Below are 16,960 nucleotides of genomic sequence, written 5' to 3' on the forward strand. Positions count from 1 at the left end.
GGGCAGTAAGGAAGTACATGATGATACATGCAAGAGGAGGAACTTCACCGAAAGATTTGTCGCGTTTGTCATATATTATGTGTTCCGGCGTGCGGATTGGATATGATAGTTTCATATTTCGCCGAATAGAGAGCCTGAATGGAGACTCATACACTCTTGGTTGGTTAATCCAACATGATTGTAGTATGGATAACTACAAGGAACAGTGCAGCTTCGATGTAACTGATCGATGGATAGACAGACACTTGCAAGAAGATTCAGAGCGTGATTACAAATGCCCGTGTACCCTTTTATGCCTGTGAAAGTGTGGCTGCACAGTCGCAGAAGACGTAGCCTCGTTCGACGCTGAAGTGACACTCACACTGACCGAGATATGCCCAGATGATGAACTGCCAGGAGTCGTAGTCTCATCGAGCATGTTGGCCACCATTCCCATCGCATTCGCAGAAGGCACCATCGTGGCGCCCCACGGTGCCACGTACGATGTGTATGTTGGCTTGAAGCCAATCGTACTCACGCAATAGTCATAGCCATATCGGATACCACTACCTGATATTGTGTTAGAACGACGATCCCGACAGTGTGTGGTATGTTATCAACGTACAGTTGTTCATCGCCGCAGGGTTCCAGGCAACGAAGCGTGCATGTGCAATGCCGTTGGGCTGTTCGATGAGACCGCATGGATCGGAGAGCCCTGATAGCATGAGTAATTGAGTAAATGGTATAGCAGGATATGATACACGTACGGCCAGTCTCATTTGCTGTGGCAAACTTGCTACAAGCTGCAAGAATACCTGGTTGGCGAAAGTGGCGCGCCATTACGCAATAGGTGCGTCCTTTAGGATATTAATATCACATGGTTTCGCAGATACAATATACTGGTGACTCACCTGGCATCCAATTCTCGCAATCGGGCCCAACTCCTGGGTTCCAATCGTTCAACCTCATTGAATCGATCGCCCACAAGGCAACGAACTGCTGACACGTCATCCCATAGGTAGCTGTGTCTTCAAGGTTGCAGTATTCGGTCACGTCCGATGTGAAATCTTGTTTCACTCGCTGTACGCAGTACGTAAGTTTCCCATCCAACGTGCAAGGATCTTCCAACTGATTCCATTCAGCGATATCTGTAGCATTGACGCCAGCATCTTTGGCGACATCTGCGCATGAAGCACTCGAACCAAAGTCAGAGCCATTGACATAGGTGATACAGTCAAGGCGAGTTCCGTTCCCGTATTGGTAGTGCCATTCATCGCTACCATTGATGAAGCCCGTGTTGGTAGGACGAGGGAGTAGACTGACAGCAGTACCTGGCATACTTGAGAGACTACACATTGTTAGAGCCACGTCTTCATCACTCTTAGAAAAGCGAATACAGTTTCTGTGGATGACTTACGGTGTGGTCGCCTCCGAAGTACTGGGTACCGGGCTCGGATTGACCCAGTCTCCACCGGGAGTAGATACACATATCGGATACCCAATGTAGCTTCCCAAGTTTCCGCAATCCTTACCAAGGACCGGATTCCAAGAGACTATTTGCACCCATGCCTTCTTGTTTGCATCAGCGATCTTGGCACATGTGTCGCCGGTCTTCACGGTGTATGTCTTGCACCTTCCACTAGTGGGTATGCAAAGTGCCCCTGAGGTCGGGAAATTCGCGCAAAAGCCTTGAAGGCCGTTGGCGGTGAGAAGACCAGCTACACTTATGCCGCGGGCAGCAGCGACCGATTGACACGTGTCTCCACTGCGAATCGTATACATTGTGCCTGTACATCCGGTTGGCGTTGGCGTGGCGCCTGAAGCTGTTGTGCTGTTCAATGTTAGCTTGGTCGTGGTGGCTCGGCAGGTACTCACGATGTAACCCATGCGGTTGAGGCAGCAATAGGTGTGACAGCAAAGCCAGTCTTCTTGCAAGCCGAAGTCAAAGACGTGAAAGTCTTTGCCATGTCGGAGTTTGATAGAAGCGGCATCTGCAGGCGTGTTTGCATCTGTTTCAAGAAGCAATCATCGCATTTAATGGTTGCAACTGTAGTCATCGTGAGCTTCGCTCAACACGCTTTGCTGAACTACGTACCTGCCGATTTGGTCTGCGATTGATTCTCAGGGTTCACTCCAGCTGCATCTCGAACAACGGCGTTACAAAACTTGTCACTGAAGTTGTCAGCTCTCAATGTTCCTGTAACTTTGTATATCTTCATCTCACCCGTTTTTCTGGCATAGTAAACTGTAATTCTCGAGAATGGACTCTACCCAGATACCGGGAAGCATAGCATTGCCTTGGGTGTCAACGTATCGCGTTGTGCATGCGCCGAGTGCTCTTTTCAACCATGTTGACAGTGATGCCGTGCAAGCCGCCGTGCACAGGGTTTGCAGTATGTCGTCCGCTTCGTATCTTCCCCGACCCGCCCACTCAAGTGACGGATCACAGTTTTGCACTTGGTTCAAGACGGCGACGCATGTTGAAGAGAGGTTGGTGGATGCGGTAGTGAAATTGTACAATTGAATTTGGGCAAGAACAGAGTTGGCATAAAGCAGTGATAGCAAAATCTCGCCCGAGGGAGGAAACCGCATGGTGGTGAACGGTATGTCTTCAATGGAAAAGTTTGGACAGTTTCAACGAGTGCGAATCCACATGCAAGAGGGCGTTAGAACGTATAATCGAGGGCCTCGTAGAGACCCTGAAAATAGCAAGCTTTCGATCGCAATTCTGGAGCAACGCAGGACCTTCAGAATACCTTGCGACTAGTTGGTCACCCAGATGCTTACTTCTATCCGACCGGACCAATAACCATTCTTCACATGCCAAGGTGGGGGCACATCTCGTTGTGCCTAGAGAAACGCTAAGGATATGTCCTTCCAGACTTGCGGACCGCTGGACGCGCCGTACCGAATGCTCGTTGGTGTGACCCCTTAATCTCGCGATGAAAAAGAAGGTGTGCTTGTCGCTACCTTGGCGTAAGCTTGTATCAATATTATGCCGCGAACCTGGTTTGGTTGCGCGTATTCTGGCCTTCTCCGTAGCCGTCATGCAGGTACACAGAACAGCGGTTCATGGGCGGGAACCGATCTACATGGGGGCTAGCAATGACGTCCCTGCGCGATCGTGGGGCAGGACGCCTTATTCCACAACATCGCTTTAATATCGAGGTCAAATCTGACTGGGTAAAAGCTAAGGTCCTTCTAGCCGCTCTTATCCCGGGCCGTACCTCGCCAACATCTCGAAGGATTTACCCGGAGACCCTGATAATTATTGTGGACGGAAAATTGAGTGCACCTATGGCAGGTTCGATACTTTCTTCCTAAGCTGTCAAGTAGTACAGTGGTTTTGGTATTGTTTACAACAGCCGTCGCCCGCATCGCAAGTTCCCACGTACCGGCATTCCGTTCCTGCAGCAGTGCCATCCCGGATTTTCGCGCTGCTGCAAGTACCACATGATTACAGTCCACACCACGCATGCTGGTACCCGGCATAATACCAGCAAATAGAACACACGCCATAGCCAAAAATAACCAACATCATCTACAGCCGTTGATAGTCGCGAACGTCCGCTCAAACCGCGGTGACGACCACGGCGCACTCTGCATTAGTTGGATGTAAGGCCGACTCTCTAAACTTCACTCGGTCAGGACCATATCTGCTGACCGTACGTCAAGCGAAATTGTGTACGGGTGGCAACGATGATCACGGTTGACAAGAGTAATGGATCTATCATGATCCTCTCAACGAGGGGTTAAAAGACGTATACAGTGCCTCTCAATGACGATCACAGGAATCATTCGTTTCCACTTGTCGCTCATTTCAAATCACATTCGTTTTAAGAAAACTTCTTGCCATCATGAGATCTACAAACTTTGGAGCCGTTCTCGTTCTCGGCGCCTTGGGTTTGGCCAACGCCTATCTTGTGGACCCACCGACAACAGCGGCGGCAGATACTGTATCAGACTGCAGCGGCTGGGTAGTCACTATATCCAGCGATACTTGCTCATCTCTCGCGACGGATAATTATATCAGCGAAGATCAATTGAAGACATACGTAAGTTGATAGTAGACATGGATCTAGCAAAGTCTCTAACAGTCATAGAATCCGTCGATCGGCACGGAATGTAAGCTTGTCGTTGGGAACTCCTACTGCATCGAACAGAACTGGGGAGTACCACCGCCGCCGAAGCCTACTCCATCATCGACGGTGGCTCCTTCGCCGACCAATGGCGTTGCGACTCCATCTCCAATCCAGTCTGGCATGACCACCAACTGTAATAAGTTCCATCTTGTTGTGAGTGGTGATGGGTGCTATGATTTGGCGTCCACCTACTCCATCTCTCTGGATGACTTCTACGCTTGGAACCCTGCAGTCGGCAGTGAGTGCACAAGCCTCTGGACCAAGACCTACGTCTGTGTTGGCTTGATCGGTAGCACACCCACGCCGAAGCCCACCGTCACTCCTGCTCCGTCCACGACGATGAAGCCATCGAGCACTGTCAAGACGTCTACTGGCAACGGAGTCGCAACGCCGACGCCCGTACAGCCAAGCATGGTTCCAAACTGCAACGGCTTTTACCTCGTCAAGGCTGGAGATGGATGCTATGATATCGCTGCAGCAGCAAAAGTCCCTCTTGACTCATTCTACCAGTGGAATCCCTACGTTGGGACCGACTGCTCGAAGCTATGGTCTGGTTACAATGTCTGCATCCGCACAATTGGATTCACTGCACCGGCCTCCTCAACGTTCAAGACCTCTACTGTCCCAACCACAACGAAGCCAGCTTCCAACACACCGACTCCGGTACAGCAAGGCATGGTGACGGGCTGCAAGAAGTTCTACAAGGTCGTGGCTGGAGACGGTTGCTGGGACATCGCTAATAACAACAAAATTGCTTTGGATGACTTTTACAAGTGGAACCCAACCGTGAAGACGGATTGTTCCGGCTTGTGGGCACAATACTACGTTTGTATTGGTATCTAGTGGGCAGATGATCTGCCCGCACCTCTGACAGGTGATTATCCCGGCCTGGGAACTTGGCTGTATACTTTTCTTTGTGAGATTATGCTTTTGTAAACAATACAATGTCTGTTTTGAGTCTCATGGCACTTGAAGCTCCGCTATACTTTATCTGTTGCTTGAGGTTTCGCTGCTTGGCTACCAGAGATGGAAATTTATGCTGTTCGCGAAACATTGGGAGCTTGTAACGTGATATATGGGCAGACATACTCTATAACGGCTATTGCAGCTTTCGACACCTCTCGCTGAGTGATTAGCCTCAAATCGTGGTTATGTGTTTCGTCAGGCTGTTCAAGTGTTGCTTCATTAGCCACGAAGGGTCAGACCGCGCTTGGTCGCATATGAAGACGATCGTGACAAATCTCGAGATGTGATGATTCAAGGTGTATTCTTCCATTGAACTGTTGACACAAATTGAAGTTTACGACCACAAGAGTATTGCCATGATAATGAAATTCAAGCTAGACATGCATGGCCGTCCTGACAAATATCGCGACACGCGAACATCAGCCGTCAAGGTACTCATCCAAACCAGTCCATACCCGGAGGTTCTTGGTCGGCTGCACTTGTGCACAACCCGCGCTTTTGCAAGTTATACATTTCGGATTTAGCTTTCTCCATTTCCCCTGTCAATATAAGCTCTGCTTCTTTCTTTGCCAGAGCCTTGGCCATCTTGATCGCCATCGCAGTGATTTCCTGATCATCTTTGTAGTTCTCTGGAACCGAGCGAACGCGACGCGAATTTATGTCCGCAGGCGGTGCATTGGCATCGTCTTCATCAACATCTTTAGGTTCTTCTTCGTTCCTGAATGCATAGCCTGTTCGATCAAATCGCCTCCAGTCCCCCACGCGTATCACCGTAAGCTTTGTGACTATCCCTTGATTGTAAAGATTCTGAAGTTCAGGAAGTTCGTCGTAGAGCCAGATGGATGGAGTGTCTTTAGCGTGGGCATATTGTTTCAAGAGCATCTTCTTGTTGTCTAGCATGACAAACACTTCGCCTTGGCAGGTTCTGGCCATGGCTCGGGACATGGCCTTGAAGTACTTCATACCATTCTCCTTCCATTGCGTCTTTTCACCGAGGATTCCGTTGAGCCAGCAGCACTTAGGCTCAAAGTAATTCAAGCAGTAGTAATTTTGCCCTGTCTCGCAGCTGTCACGCACATCGCCTTGTTCATTTGGCCATAATTGCTGTGGGAGACCCATTAGCAAAGGTCTTCTCGAGTATTTTGTAACTCACCCAAATAGTGCGAAAGAATTCCTGCCTGATAACGGGCTGAGCACAACCCCAATCGGTGGTCCAGCGTGATAAAGACGAGCCCCTGTAGTCCGGGTTGTCTTTCATGGCCTTGTTACGTTGCCCGTAGAACAGGCATTGCCCGATTTTGGCTCCCCATTTCATCCTATCGATCATCGAGTCTGGGGTGAATTGACCGATGTTGACATTGGAGACTGATCTGGCTTTCTTTCCACAGAAAAGGCATGGTGTCTTGATGAGCGGCCCGTAGAATGTAGGCTAAGGAGGGGGAACGTCAGCAGAGTGTAACCACTGTTACATCCAAGGCAATCCTACCGCTCGTTTCCCCAATCTCGATTGCAGGCTATACGTGATGACCTTTCCTCCTGTTTTCGTTGGCACTACATCTTCGTTCTTGATACCCTTCCAAAGATATCTATCAAGCTCGGGATCGTCGGCAGTAGTGTTAACTATCATGTTGTAATGAAAGGGGTGGAGATTCAGCGATTTTGAATCAAGCTGCGGCATCTCTTCCTGGCGTGCAGACCAGACGAAGGTGCATAGAAGCAACCATAGCGTGAGGCGAGTCATGATACACGAGCTCGAGGCACCAGTTGCTCAATAACACTCGAGCCTAGAGATGATGGATAAACGTTGAGACAGGCTCCGTTCGCGCAAGATGATGTACGTGAACAGGACTTACAAGACTATCCGGGAGCGGGCGCAATCGTCAGCTGTTCAATACTCGTGTAGCATTCTTGACAGTCTAGGCCGGCTAAGACTGAGCACGATTACCTCTTTCCGATATCTCCTTTTCTCGGAGTCTCGGGAAACGAACGCCTGACCGTGGTCTCGGTGCGTCCGTGGACCCTGTATCCAACCCACATGCAGAGTTATCACTTCTGCGCCATTTTCAGCGACAAGCTGAGCGGTTGCCATTAATCTCGAGCTGACATACATTAGGGTGTCCTCAATCCTACGCTAGGATAAACTTTCGCAAGATTTCACGTTGAGTGCAAGGCATTCTCCAATTTCATACATGCGTGATGAATCTAGAGTATGCAGGTACGTGGAAAGGATACAACCGAGCCGTGTCCATCATTGCGGTTGATGCGGAGACGAGACTCGATTTGTTATAGACGACCTACACAATATCCAAGACATTCGAAGAGAGGCCGGAGGCCTGAGATAAGACGTGGAATCGGAATCTTGTCCCGTCAACCTTGTCTTTTCTTGGTTTGACAAGCCTGATGTAGTTCAGCTTGGCAAAGGCTAGTGCTGACCGTGTGTGGGAGCCCGTGGGGTGTACAGAGCATCTTGACAACCTCGGGAGACGGGAGCATGATCTTGCGTTTCGATCCTTCGCAGGATCAGGGTAGTGCGGGTCGCCTTGTAATATCTGGTGCGGCGCAGTCGGGTCCGTGGATTTATCCGGAAAATCGTACCAACACCTTGAACTTTCGCGAAACCTCTCTAGTGTTCAGCGCAGCCTCGCGACAGGGGTAGTGATGCATCCAGGCGTTCTTCGACTGCTCTAGTATTCCTATATCCGGCGGTATCTTGCCAGGGGTTTTGCTAGGATGCACAAATGGCTGGAGATGGAGTATGCTTCGTGCATACCACAGATCATTGTTTCTGCGATACTTTGACATATCACGCTCATTAGTTTTCTCCGCTCTGTTCTTTCTCTTGTAGCAAGAGTTGGCGAATTCGATTTCGAGTTTACAAGTCATGTATGCATCTTTGAAGCTGCTTTGTCTATCAGTATTTCTTTGCACCATCTTATTGGCAGAATGCGCAATTCAAGCAACACGACTTGATGGGGGAAATGCCTTGCCTAACGCTGCTCGCATCGGGAGGGCGCAAGTATTGCCGCCTCCGATTACACCGAACACCAGAACAGAGCTTTGGCAAAGGGCAGAAAAGGGAAGGTGTGCAGAAGGCGAGCCATGTGCTGGAGGTGAATGCTGCAATGGAAAGACGTACGTTTCCTGTTCCCACCCAAAACTTCATTGCTGATAGACTTTAGGGGATGGGTAAGTCTCTATGATTTCACGTTTGTTATGGTCGGATCAATATCTTACATGCGCAGTGTGGGTCAGGAAGCGACTTTTGCGGAAAGGATGTCTGCATTTCCAACTGTGACCATAAATCGGAGTGCGGCGCGGGTGCAGCTGTACCCGGAACAACGTGCCCCTTGAAAGTCTGCTGCAGCGGATCAGGGTACTGTGGCGTCAAAGCAGACTACTGCGATGATACATGCCAAAGCAATTGTGAGGCTCCCACGTCTATGCATGCGCCATGGTGGCTGACTTTGTCATCTTTCTCCAGGCGAGCAACCTGGCTCCAGCGAGCCCAATCGCGGAGATATACGCAAACTGGTCATTGGGTGCGTACCATCTTTGAAGATGATGCCTTGCACTAACTTGCACCAGCTACTGGGCAGGGTGGAGTTTGACGACAAGAAGTTGCTCCAAACGAACGATCGATGATGTCCCAGTTGGCTCGCTGACCCATCTCAACCTTGCGTTTGCATATATCGAGCCGGAGACGTTTGAAATTGTACCCATGCCGCGCACCTCGGACGATGTCTTCTCTCAGATCACAAACCTGAAACAAAAGGCGCCAGGTCTCAAGATCTGGATCTCGTTGGGTGGTTGGACTTATAGCGATAACGGTACCGATACGCAGGCTGTCTGGGGAGATCTTGCACGCACGGGCGCCAATCGGTACAAATTTGCCGCGAATCTGCACAAGTTCATGAAGACATGGGGATTTGATGGGGTCGACCTGGTAAGTCGCCTTTGCTGGCATATCTTGGGCAGAGTTTCTAACACTACCAAAAGGACTGGGAGTATCCGGGCGCACCAGGTATGTTGCTTATGATCGTCCCCTCAATACGACTGACTAATTCGACTCTTCAGATCGCGGTGGTAAACCGGATGATCCAGGTAACTTTGTTCTGCTCCTCGAAGCACTCAATACGGTATTTGAGCTCGCAGGAGATGATTATGGCATCTCGTTCACCGCACCATCTTCTTATTGGTATTTGCGATGGTTCAAGATTGACCTGCTTTGGAAATACGTTTCTTGGATCAATCTTATGTCTTACGATCTGTGAGTGCGACATCTTACTTTGCGAGCAGCATGGACCTAACAAGTGAATTAGACATGGCAGCTGGGACGCGCCTGGCACTTACATCGGGCCGTACGTCTATGCACATACCAACAAGACAGAGATCAAGGAATCTCTTGACTTGTTCTGGCGTATGGGTGTACCTGCAAATCGCATAAATCTGGGCATTGGGTTCTATGGTCGGTCGTACACCCTCGAGGACGCGAATTGCAACAAGCCTGGTTGCAAGCACTCAGCACCTGGCGTGGCTGGGCAATGCACCGGCGAAAGCGGTATACTTTCTTTCGCCGAGATTGAGTCGTATATCAAGCGCTTCAACCTCGAAAAGATTTACGATAAGGAGGCTGGAGTGAAGTATTTGGCTTGGGGCTCCAACAATCAGTGGGTGTCTTACGACGATGAAGAAACGCTCCAGGACAAGGTCGATTTCGCGAAAGAACAAGGGTGAGTAATCTTGTCACTCCCAAGCCGATGCCCACTGATTGAGGATTAGTCTGCTTGGTCTATTTGTCTGGTCTATAGACCTTGACGACACGGACCATACGGCACTGAAAGCCCTCTTAGGCGGAAAACTTGACGTCTTTGCCGAGCAGAATGGGTACGATTCAAGCGCTATCGATGAAGGTGATTTCGGCTCTGCAACAGGAACTGAATGCGCATGGTCTTCCTGTGGTACCACATCGTGTGGTGCCGGCTATCAATCAGCTGGCGCTCAGCAATACTGCGGCATGCGCGACGGCAAAGCTCAGAGGCAGACTTTGTGCTGTCCTCTGAAGTCGACTCCGGATCCAAAGAAATGCAGATGGTCTGGAGGTCAACAAGGCATCGAGGGATTCTGGTGCTCAGGCGCTTGTCACGACGGCGAGATACCTGTTGTATCAAGTACGGAGCCCTACATCGACGACGAGCACCTGTCCTGCTGGTTTGGCTTTGCACAATACTGCTGTGAGAGTTCCACTGGTGGTGTCAACGATGTGTGTGGTTGGACAGATGAGTGTCTGAATTTGAAGGATGGGAGGCCGCAGAACTCAAACAGTCTCAAAAGCGTCTGTGGAGGTGAGTGTCATGTTGACGTCATTCTGGAGTTGAGCTAAAAGACCCCTTAGATCGCAACTTCGTGACCACCAAACGTGGAACGTGTCAAGGCAACAAGGGCCTCTCTTACTGCTGCGAAAAAGGCATCGACACATCTTCGTGTTACTGGAACGAGGGCGGTAACATCCCAATCTGTTCAAACTCGGAATTTTGCAGTTCAACCACTAGCAAAATCGACCAGGATCAGTACGGCGGACCAAATGGCGATGGCAAAGGAGATGGTACACACGAGTGCAAGTACACGATACCTCAACAGATGGGCGTCTGGTCGTGGTACAATGCAGATCTCGCCTTTTGTTGCGATACCAGAGGCATGGGCAAGGTAACCTCTCCCAATGCTCGTGCTGACTTGCGGCTTGCTAACTGTGCCAGGAAACCATCAATCTGCCCGTGCCGTTGAAGTAAGTCACTCATTCTTCATTTCTCTTATGTGCGTGCCTCTCTGACAGATCGCAGGAACCTGTTCCCTACCCCTGGACCCGACTCGAACACCGAGAAGATTACCATCAAGGTTGATCAGACAATGGGTGGCCAGATCACACCAGGAAATAGCAACGATCCTGATGATCATGCCTTTGGCTTTTACATCATGTCCGGCCCTGAAGACGAAATCACGACAGTCAACAAACGCGATGGCTCACATTGGGAACTTTTCGACTGCGATAACACCGCCGGCGAGAATCGCCAAACCGTGAAGGCGGTATGTACGGACTCGTCCGAAAACAGTAATTGCGACATCATTTTCAGAGGCGGCTTGGAGCACACTGTCGTTGAGATGCCCAGCGACTGCGGCCCTGGCAAATATGCTGTCGCGAGGAAAATGGAGTCTTCGACTACCCATGCCCACATTCGACACAGACTTGAGAAGCGGGGGCTTAGCGATGCCGCTGTATATGACTTCACATTCGACTATGATTTCACGACGTTCGAGAAGCGCGCTGACCAGTCTAATGTTTTGGTACGCATTGACTACAGTGACAACCCTGGCTATTGGGACAGCATTATCGAAGCACCTCCTGGAAAACACAAGCGCAAACGAGATCTGGAGATCGAGACAATGTTTGGTGGCAACAAGAAGGCCTGGCTAGAACATGCTTGGCGCAAGGAAAAGCGCGAGCTGCACTACACTGAGTTGCACAAGAGATGGTGGTCAGGCAACGTGAAAGAATGGTGGGACAAACAAAGGGACGTCGACATCAAGTATGAGGGCGTCAGGCACCGGGTGCATGAACAATTCAACATCAAGATCTTCGAGGAGACCCTGACAGATTGTGCAGAGTGGGCGGACGATCTGTACTTCAAGAGCTGGGTTGAGATGGATCTTGACGTCCAAACGGCAGGTGGAGTCACCGTTATCGGCAAGCTTGGAAACCTTGAGAGTTTCGAGGAGTCTTCCGCTTGGTTCCGCACGGAAGGCCAGGTGACAGCGCAACTCAAGTTCGAAGCCTTTGGCAAGGTTTCCTTCCACACTGGTGATGTTGAGCTGTTTGGAGCCCACAACTTTGGCGCAACGTTCCGCGTTCCTGGTTTTGTGACCATCGGCCCTGATTTCCGTATCATTGGTTCACTCGCTGGAGAAGCGCAACTGAAAATCAACGCAACGTATGAGATGGAGATGCCTGGGTGGGACTACTCAATGCGATATCCCATCCCCGATGGTGAGGACGACAAACCCGACGAGGAGACTACGAAGAAAGATGTTTCTGGATCCGGTGTCCATGACCAATTTACTTGGGACCTGGACGCCTCGGGCAAGGTCACTGTACACATTATCCCAAAAGTGACGTTCGGCATTGTGTTTGATAGCTCTGCAATATCTAATGCTGCGGTAAGCATAAGCGTGAGAGTGATGGCATTGAAAGCGTCTGACATATGAATAGCTCGATCTGGGTGTCGATTCGTATGCGCAGTTGTATGCGAATACGAAAGTTGGCAGCAATCAACCCTTTATCTACTGCTACGGTATGGACGCTGGTGCAGAGCTCTTTGGAAACATAGAAGCGCCAACAGTCTTCAAAACCAAGTGGAGCAAACATTACTCTCTCTGGAGCGATGAAGTGAGTCACATGCAACCTTCAGCAGGAGTCTACTAACGCGATGAACAGTATGCTGTCATCCCTCGATACTGCAGCGATGGGTCGGCGTAGTTGGAACAGCGAACCCTGGCAAGAGGCGGCGCTAGTTGGTGGGCGCTAAGTCGTGTAATCTATTTTATCCGAACGGGTGGCTTGCGGGCTGTGTAGAACCGGGGTAATATCCACCTAGGCTGCACTTTCACATATATACAGTCCGCCGTCTCGAACACAGACACGCTGCTTTCAGCCGCAATAGCAATTATCTCTACCTGTGCGAAACGTGCGCGCATCGTTGACAATGTCTTCTCAATTCGTCGCCCTGCCGCAAAGTGTTCTTTCCGGTATCTTTGCTCAACTCTTTCACGACGATTATGCGGCGTTCCACGCGCTTCGAGTTGTGTGCCGCGCAAGCAGAAGTTCTTCTGAGGAGTTTCTATTTCGCGAGATTACGCTTGCAGGTGTGAACGACGTTGAAACAACAATCCTACAGGGAACGCGAATGTCAGGTAAGGCGACCGGCGAAAAAATAAGATGCATTCGAGTCAGACCCGTCCGATATGATCCTGAGATTTGCGAAAAGCTCGTAACGTTACTGGTAGACTGCTGGAGTCATTTGGTGCAGCTACAGAGACTATCGTAAATCCCACGCATCCGCACCACGGTTCCAGAAAGCTGACACATCACAGATGGGAGACTCCGAACCCCTTCCCGCCTTCATTGCAGGCACTGTTGGTAGATCGCCCTAATATGCGACTTACCTACATCAACAACGATCGTGGACCTCATGCAATGGACAAGGCTATTCTGTCGTCTTCACATCTGGACACCCTGGACTTTACTGCTCTTGCAAAACGACCATGCGACGTTTGTCCTTCGGAGATGTCCGAGCTGAAACAGTGCCTACTCCAAGTCCGCAACTTGAAGACTCTGCGTTTGCAAGTCGGCGACCTTTCCTGGCACACTTCCTGGCACATGAATGACAACTACAAAGAAAGCCCGCTCAATCTTCCGTTTCGGGACGGTGATATGTTCCCGGCACTCGAGGAGTTGACCTTAGATCCAGAGCATCAGAACTACTTTCCAACTGCAGAGAACTGTCAGATGTGGTCACGTTGCATGGATTGGGGTCGGCTACATACCTTAGATCTCGGTCACGGTACCCCTACAGCCCTTCTACAAGCATTGACAGGACGTGTGTCACAGCTCAAGACACTCGGCTTCGGCTTCTGGGAGGGTTACGGCGCTGCGAGGGCTTATTGGAACTCGAACAGGGACATGAAAGTTCTTGAGCGTTTTCTCAATTCAATCGATGCACTGAGAAATGTGAAGACGTATTGTGATGATGACGACGACATGCAAATGGTGCGACCTACACTTCTAGCCAAGCATGGACAGAGCCTGCGTAGTTTGGAAGCAAAATATGCAAGGAGTGTAGCGTGGGAACCCGAGCACTTTCACAATCTAGCGGAGACAGCTCGAGGGATAAAGATATTACGATTGCCAATGAAAGTGCAGAGAAAAGAGGGAACGAAGGGGTCAAGCGTATGGCCGGACGATCAGGCTACGGGCAAGACATCGGTCGTTGCACGTTTGAAGAAGCTCCTCACCATCTCTAGCTCGCAGAAGCATGGTGTTTCTTCGCTCAAACCCTCGGCTCTGTCGTTTTCGCCATGGACACCGCCGAGCGCCGCGACTCATCGATCTGTCCACTCAGCGCTGACTTCGTTTCGCAACCTCGAACAGCTTCACCTCACATTTTATCTGGATGTAGACACATACCAGCTGATTTCATACCCGAATTCATGGTCAGTGGGTTCACCTCAGATCAAAGAGAAGGTTGCCCATAACTTAATGCTGCGCTTATGGCATGACTTTGGTCGGGAAAGCGCGATTCAGCGAATCGAAGTGGCCTTCGTCGCAGCGGGTGGAAGTACAAAGATATGGCACTATACCGTATCCCGAAAATGGGAGAAGAGAAGGTCGGATGGCATATGGAAGGACAAGGTTGTAGTCGAGATGTGGCAAGAGGGGAAGGATTACGATCCGAGCACTTTCGATCCGTTTGGTTAGAGGGTGTTATCGTTGAGTTCTGTGATATGATCTATTTTCGCGCTGAATAGAAGGTAAAAGCTGTTTTCAAACCCATACGAACCAAGCATCTACATGGTCTTGTAACTATCTAGTGTTACAGGTCTGGTCGCGTTCACTTTGTCATGGGTTCACTCCACTAGTCCGGCCCGACTAGGCTAGACTACCCGCTCGGCGAAGAAGACCAAAATCTTCCAGGTGTCTCTGTATCCTAGGTTTGCCTGATATCTTATAACATGCAATATCGATTGTTCGCATCCATCAGGTCTAGCGTGCTCATATATCACTAACAAAGGCGCTGATGCTGCGTGTAAGGTTTTTCCAAATATGGTCTCAAGTTCATGCGATATTGCATAACATGTTTTACAAGCGAGTGACGCGTACAAGCGAGTGACGCACCCCACTAACTTTGCGCACCTCTACACGCGTATATCTTAACCACCTTACAAGATAATATATAGATATTAATAGAGCAGATTAAGCAGTATCTAAGGTATCTTTCTTGCACGTACAAGAGTTATGTCTAGTCTCTCTGCACTTCTTACAGCGCGCGAGAGCCTAGCGGCTTACGCCTAATCGCTCTCCTTCTTAACGCTGCTTACGAGTAATCTGCTAATTAGCCTTACGTTAAGCGAGTATATCCTCGCTAGCTCCCTTTATTAAGACTTCTTGCTGTTGTATACGCTTTTTTTTTACGCTGTTTACGCGCTAACGCTGCCTTATTAGCCTTCTTAAGGCTAGCAATCTAATCGCGCATTAGCTTAGCTAAGAGTATTATTACCTTAGCGCTCTTCTTAAGCTAGTTAATTACCTAAATAATTAAAGCTAGTAATAAGCTCTTATGCTGTCGCACGCGCTTACGTATTAATGTTAATTAAGCTTTAAGCTCGCGTATGTTGCTTAGCGTACAAGCTTCCTAAGGAGCCTCTAGTAGAGCAGCTAGAGTAGGCGTACGGAGCTGCACGTCTAGCTTTAAAAGGACAGCGTCTAGCTAGAAAGAAACAAGGCCTGCGCTGCAGAAAGCTAAGCAGATATTAGCTAGCGTAAACAATTAATTAAACGCTGTCTTAAACGCTAGGAGAAACTTAAGCTTTGTAATGTAGTTAATGTAGTAGCAGATTAGGCTCTCTACCTGTAAGGCGTAACTGTAGGCAATAGTGCTTGCTTCACGTTACTAAAGATAGTGGGAGATAGCTTGTGTATTTAGACTACAGGTGTAGGTTATAAAGAGAATAATTCTTACCTTGCTCTACAGAGCGAGGCGCGCCTTATAAGCAGGTTTAGCGCGTACTCTATTCCTTTAAGAGACGTGTGTCTTAAGCCCTTATTACAGAACCTCCTTCTCTAGTCTAGCGTCCTCAACAGCAGCGGCTTTAATAAAAACCTCTCCTGTTATTTTAAGAGTAGGAAAAGAGTGTCCTCTACTATACGCCCTAGATCTATTGCGCTTGCGACTCCTCTGCGTTGTTCTTATATAGCTTGTATAATACTTACAACTTACCTTATAGTAACAAGATATAACAGAAAGAGTTATAAAGACTGTTGCTTTATTATAATACTATTACCTTATTATAATAAAAAATTTTTATATTATTAAGGTAAAGGCGGAAAATTTTTCGCTCGCTTGTAGTAATAGCAAACAGTTGTTATTGTAATATATTGCTGTTGTCCTCTATGTCCCTTACACGCTTAACACCTTCGCATTGCATACTATATAATAATATAACGCACACTTATTACACACTACTTGCACTTTAAGATAGTCTTCTATCTCCTTTCTAAGTACATTTTAAAAACTATCCTTAAGAAGGCTAATCCTTACAAGTAGAGCAAGCGCAACAAGCGCGTGTTAGAGGTAGCTACTACGCTAACTTGCCTGCGCTGCGCATAAAACGTAGCTACTAGCAAAAAGCTTTGCAAGAAGCCTAAACAGAAGCGCTGTAGCTATTATATTAAGAGCAATTGTAGCAGTTGCTTCTTAGTAACTTTCCTCTTAGTTTTTCTAGATATTTAAACTTTTACTAACATTTTTGTAAGTTCCTAGAGATATAGTTAGCAAGCTTAACTAGCTATATCGCCTTTAGGTTAAGTATAACACTACTGTATTAAATTCTAATAATTCTAGAATTAGTGCTACTATGCTAAGTGCTAGCGCTAAGCTTGCGCGTTGCTAGCGCTAATTTAATCTTAAGCTTGCAACCCGCCGCTATACCGCTGCCTATACAGGTACTCTAATAGGAGTTCCTACCTAGATTCCTAAGACTAGTGCAGACTTCTTAAGCTTAATCCTAGTTAAGCAGCGCAGGATTACAGGCGCTTTAGAGCAGGT

At 48.8% G+C, this 16,960-nt stretch overlaps 5 protein-coding genes across 5 annotated transcripts; 3 read left to right on the forward strand and 2 right to left on the reverse strand.

The window, feature by feature from the left end:
• Positions 1–922: 922 nt before the first annotated feature.
• CC77DRAFT_1083493 (hypothetical protein) lies at positions 923–2,571 on the reverse strand (the record flags this gene model as incomplete). The annotated part of the gene is made up of 4 exons (XM_018529391.1): positions 923–1,810; positions 1,855–2,026; positions 2,075–2,166; positions 2,204–2,571. 4 exons carry the CDS (start codon positions 2,569–2,571, stop codon positions 1,393–1,395), a joined length of 1,050 nt encoding a protein of 349 aa, XP_018379419.1. The 3' UTR covers positions 923–1,392.
• A 1,203-nt stretch (positions 2,572–3,774) lies between these two features.
• On the forward strand, positions 3,775–5,059 carry CC77DRAFT_976262 (hypothetical protein). The gene is made up of 2 exons (XM_018535936.1): positions 3,775–4,034; positions 4,083–5,059. Exons 1-2 carry the CDS (start codon positions 3,837–3,839, stop codon positions 4,962–4,964), a joined length of 1,080 nt encoding a protein of 359 aa, XP_018379420.1. The 5' UTR covers positions 3,775–3,836; the 3' UTR covers positions 4,965–5,059.
• A 463-nt stretch (positions 5,060–5,522) lies between these two features.
• CC77DRAFT_1014430 (hypothetical protein) lies at positions 5,523–6,714 on the reverse strand (the record flags this gene model as incomplete). The annotated part of the gene is made up of 3 exons (XM_018523896.1): positions 5,523–6,191; positions 6,241–6,516; positions 6,574–6,714. 3 exons carry the CDS (start codon positions 6,712–6,714, stop codon positions 5,523–5,525), a joined length of 1,086 nt encoding a protein of 361 aa, XP_018379421.1.
• A 1,351-nt stretch (positions 6,715–8,065) lies between these two features.
• CC77DRAFT_1083497 (glycoside hydrolase) lies at positions 8,066–12,567 on the forward strand (the record flags this gene model as incomplete). Its single annotated transcript, XM_018529392.1, has 13 exons — positions 8,066–8,197; positions 8,330–8,510; positions 8,569–8,626; positions 8,673–9,030; positions 9,084–9,108; positions 9,162–9,354; positions 9,407–9,817; positions 9,867–10,347; positions 10,392–10,419; positions 10,480–10,790; positions 10,841–10,869; positions 10,925–12,296; positions 12,349–12,567. 13 exons carry the CDS (start codon positions 8,066–8,068, stop codon positions 12,559–12,561), a joined length of 3,792 nt encoding a protein of 1,263 aa, XP_018379422.1. The 3' UTR covers positions 12,562–12,567.
• Positions 12,568–12,617: 50 nt separating this feature from the next.
• CC77DRAFT_584996 (hypothetical protein) lies at positions 12,618–14,666 on the forward strand. The gene is made up of 2 exons (XM_018532366.1): positions 12,618–13,179; positions 13,230–14,666. The coding sequence occupies exons 1-2, from the start codon at positions 12,842–12,844 to the stop codon at positions 14,611–14,613; spliced, it is 1,722 nt and encodes a 573-aa protein (XP_018379423.1). The 5' UTR covers positions 12,618–12,841; the 3' UTR covers positions 14,614–14,666.
• The last annotated feature ends 2,294 nt before the right edge of the window (positions 14,667–16,960 follow it).

The sequence above is a fragment of the Alternaria alternata genome (genome assembly GCF_001642055.1).
Source record: "Alternaria alternata strain SRC1lrK2f unplaced genomic scaffold CC77scaffold_36, whole genome shotgun sequence".
Lineage (NCBI taxonomy): Eukaryota > Fungi > Ascomycota > Dothideomycetes > Pleosporales > Pleosporaceae > Alternaria > Alternaria alternata.

What these genes read in the sequence shown, in the direction of transcription:
- CC77DRAFT_976262 (XM_018535936.1), top strand. Translation starts at nt 3,837, where the DNA reads ATGAGATCTACAAACTTTGGAGCCGTTCTCGTTCTCGGCGCCTTGGGT. An exon ending in AAGATCAATTGAAGACATAC is followed by an intron (nt 4,035 to 4,082) that starts GTAAGTTGATAG and finishes TAACAGTCATAG; the next exon opens with AATCCGTCGATCGGCACGGA.
- CC77DRAFT_584996 (XM_018532366.1), top strand. Translation starts at nt 12,842, where the DNA reads ATGTCTTCTCAATTCGTCGCCCTGCCGCAAAGTGTTCTTTCCGGTATC. An exon ending in GTGCAGCTACAGAGACTATC is followed by an intron (nt 13,180 to 13,229) that starts GTAAATCCCACG and finishes GACACATCACAG; the next exon opens with ATGGGAGACTCCGAACCCCT.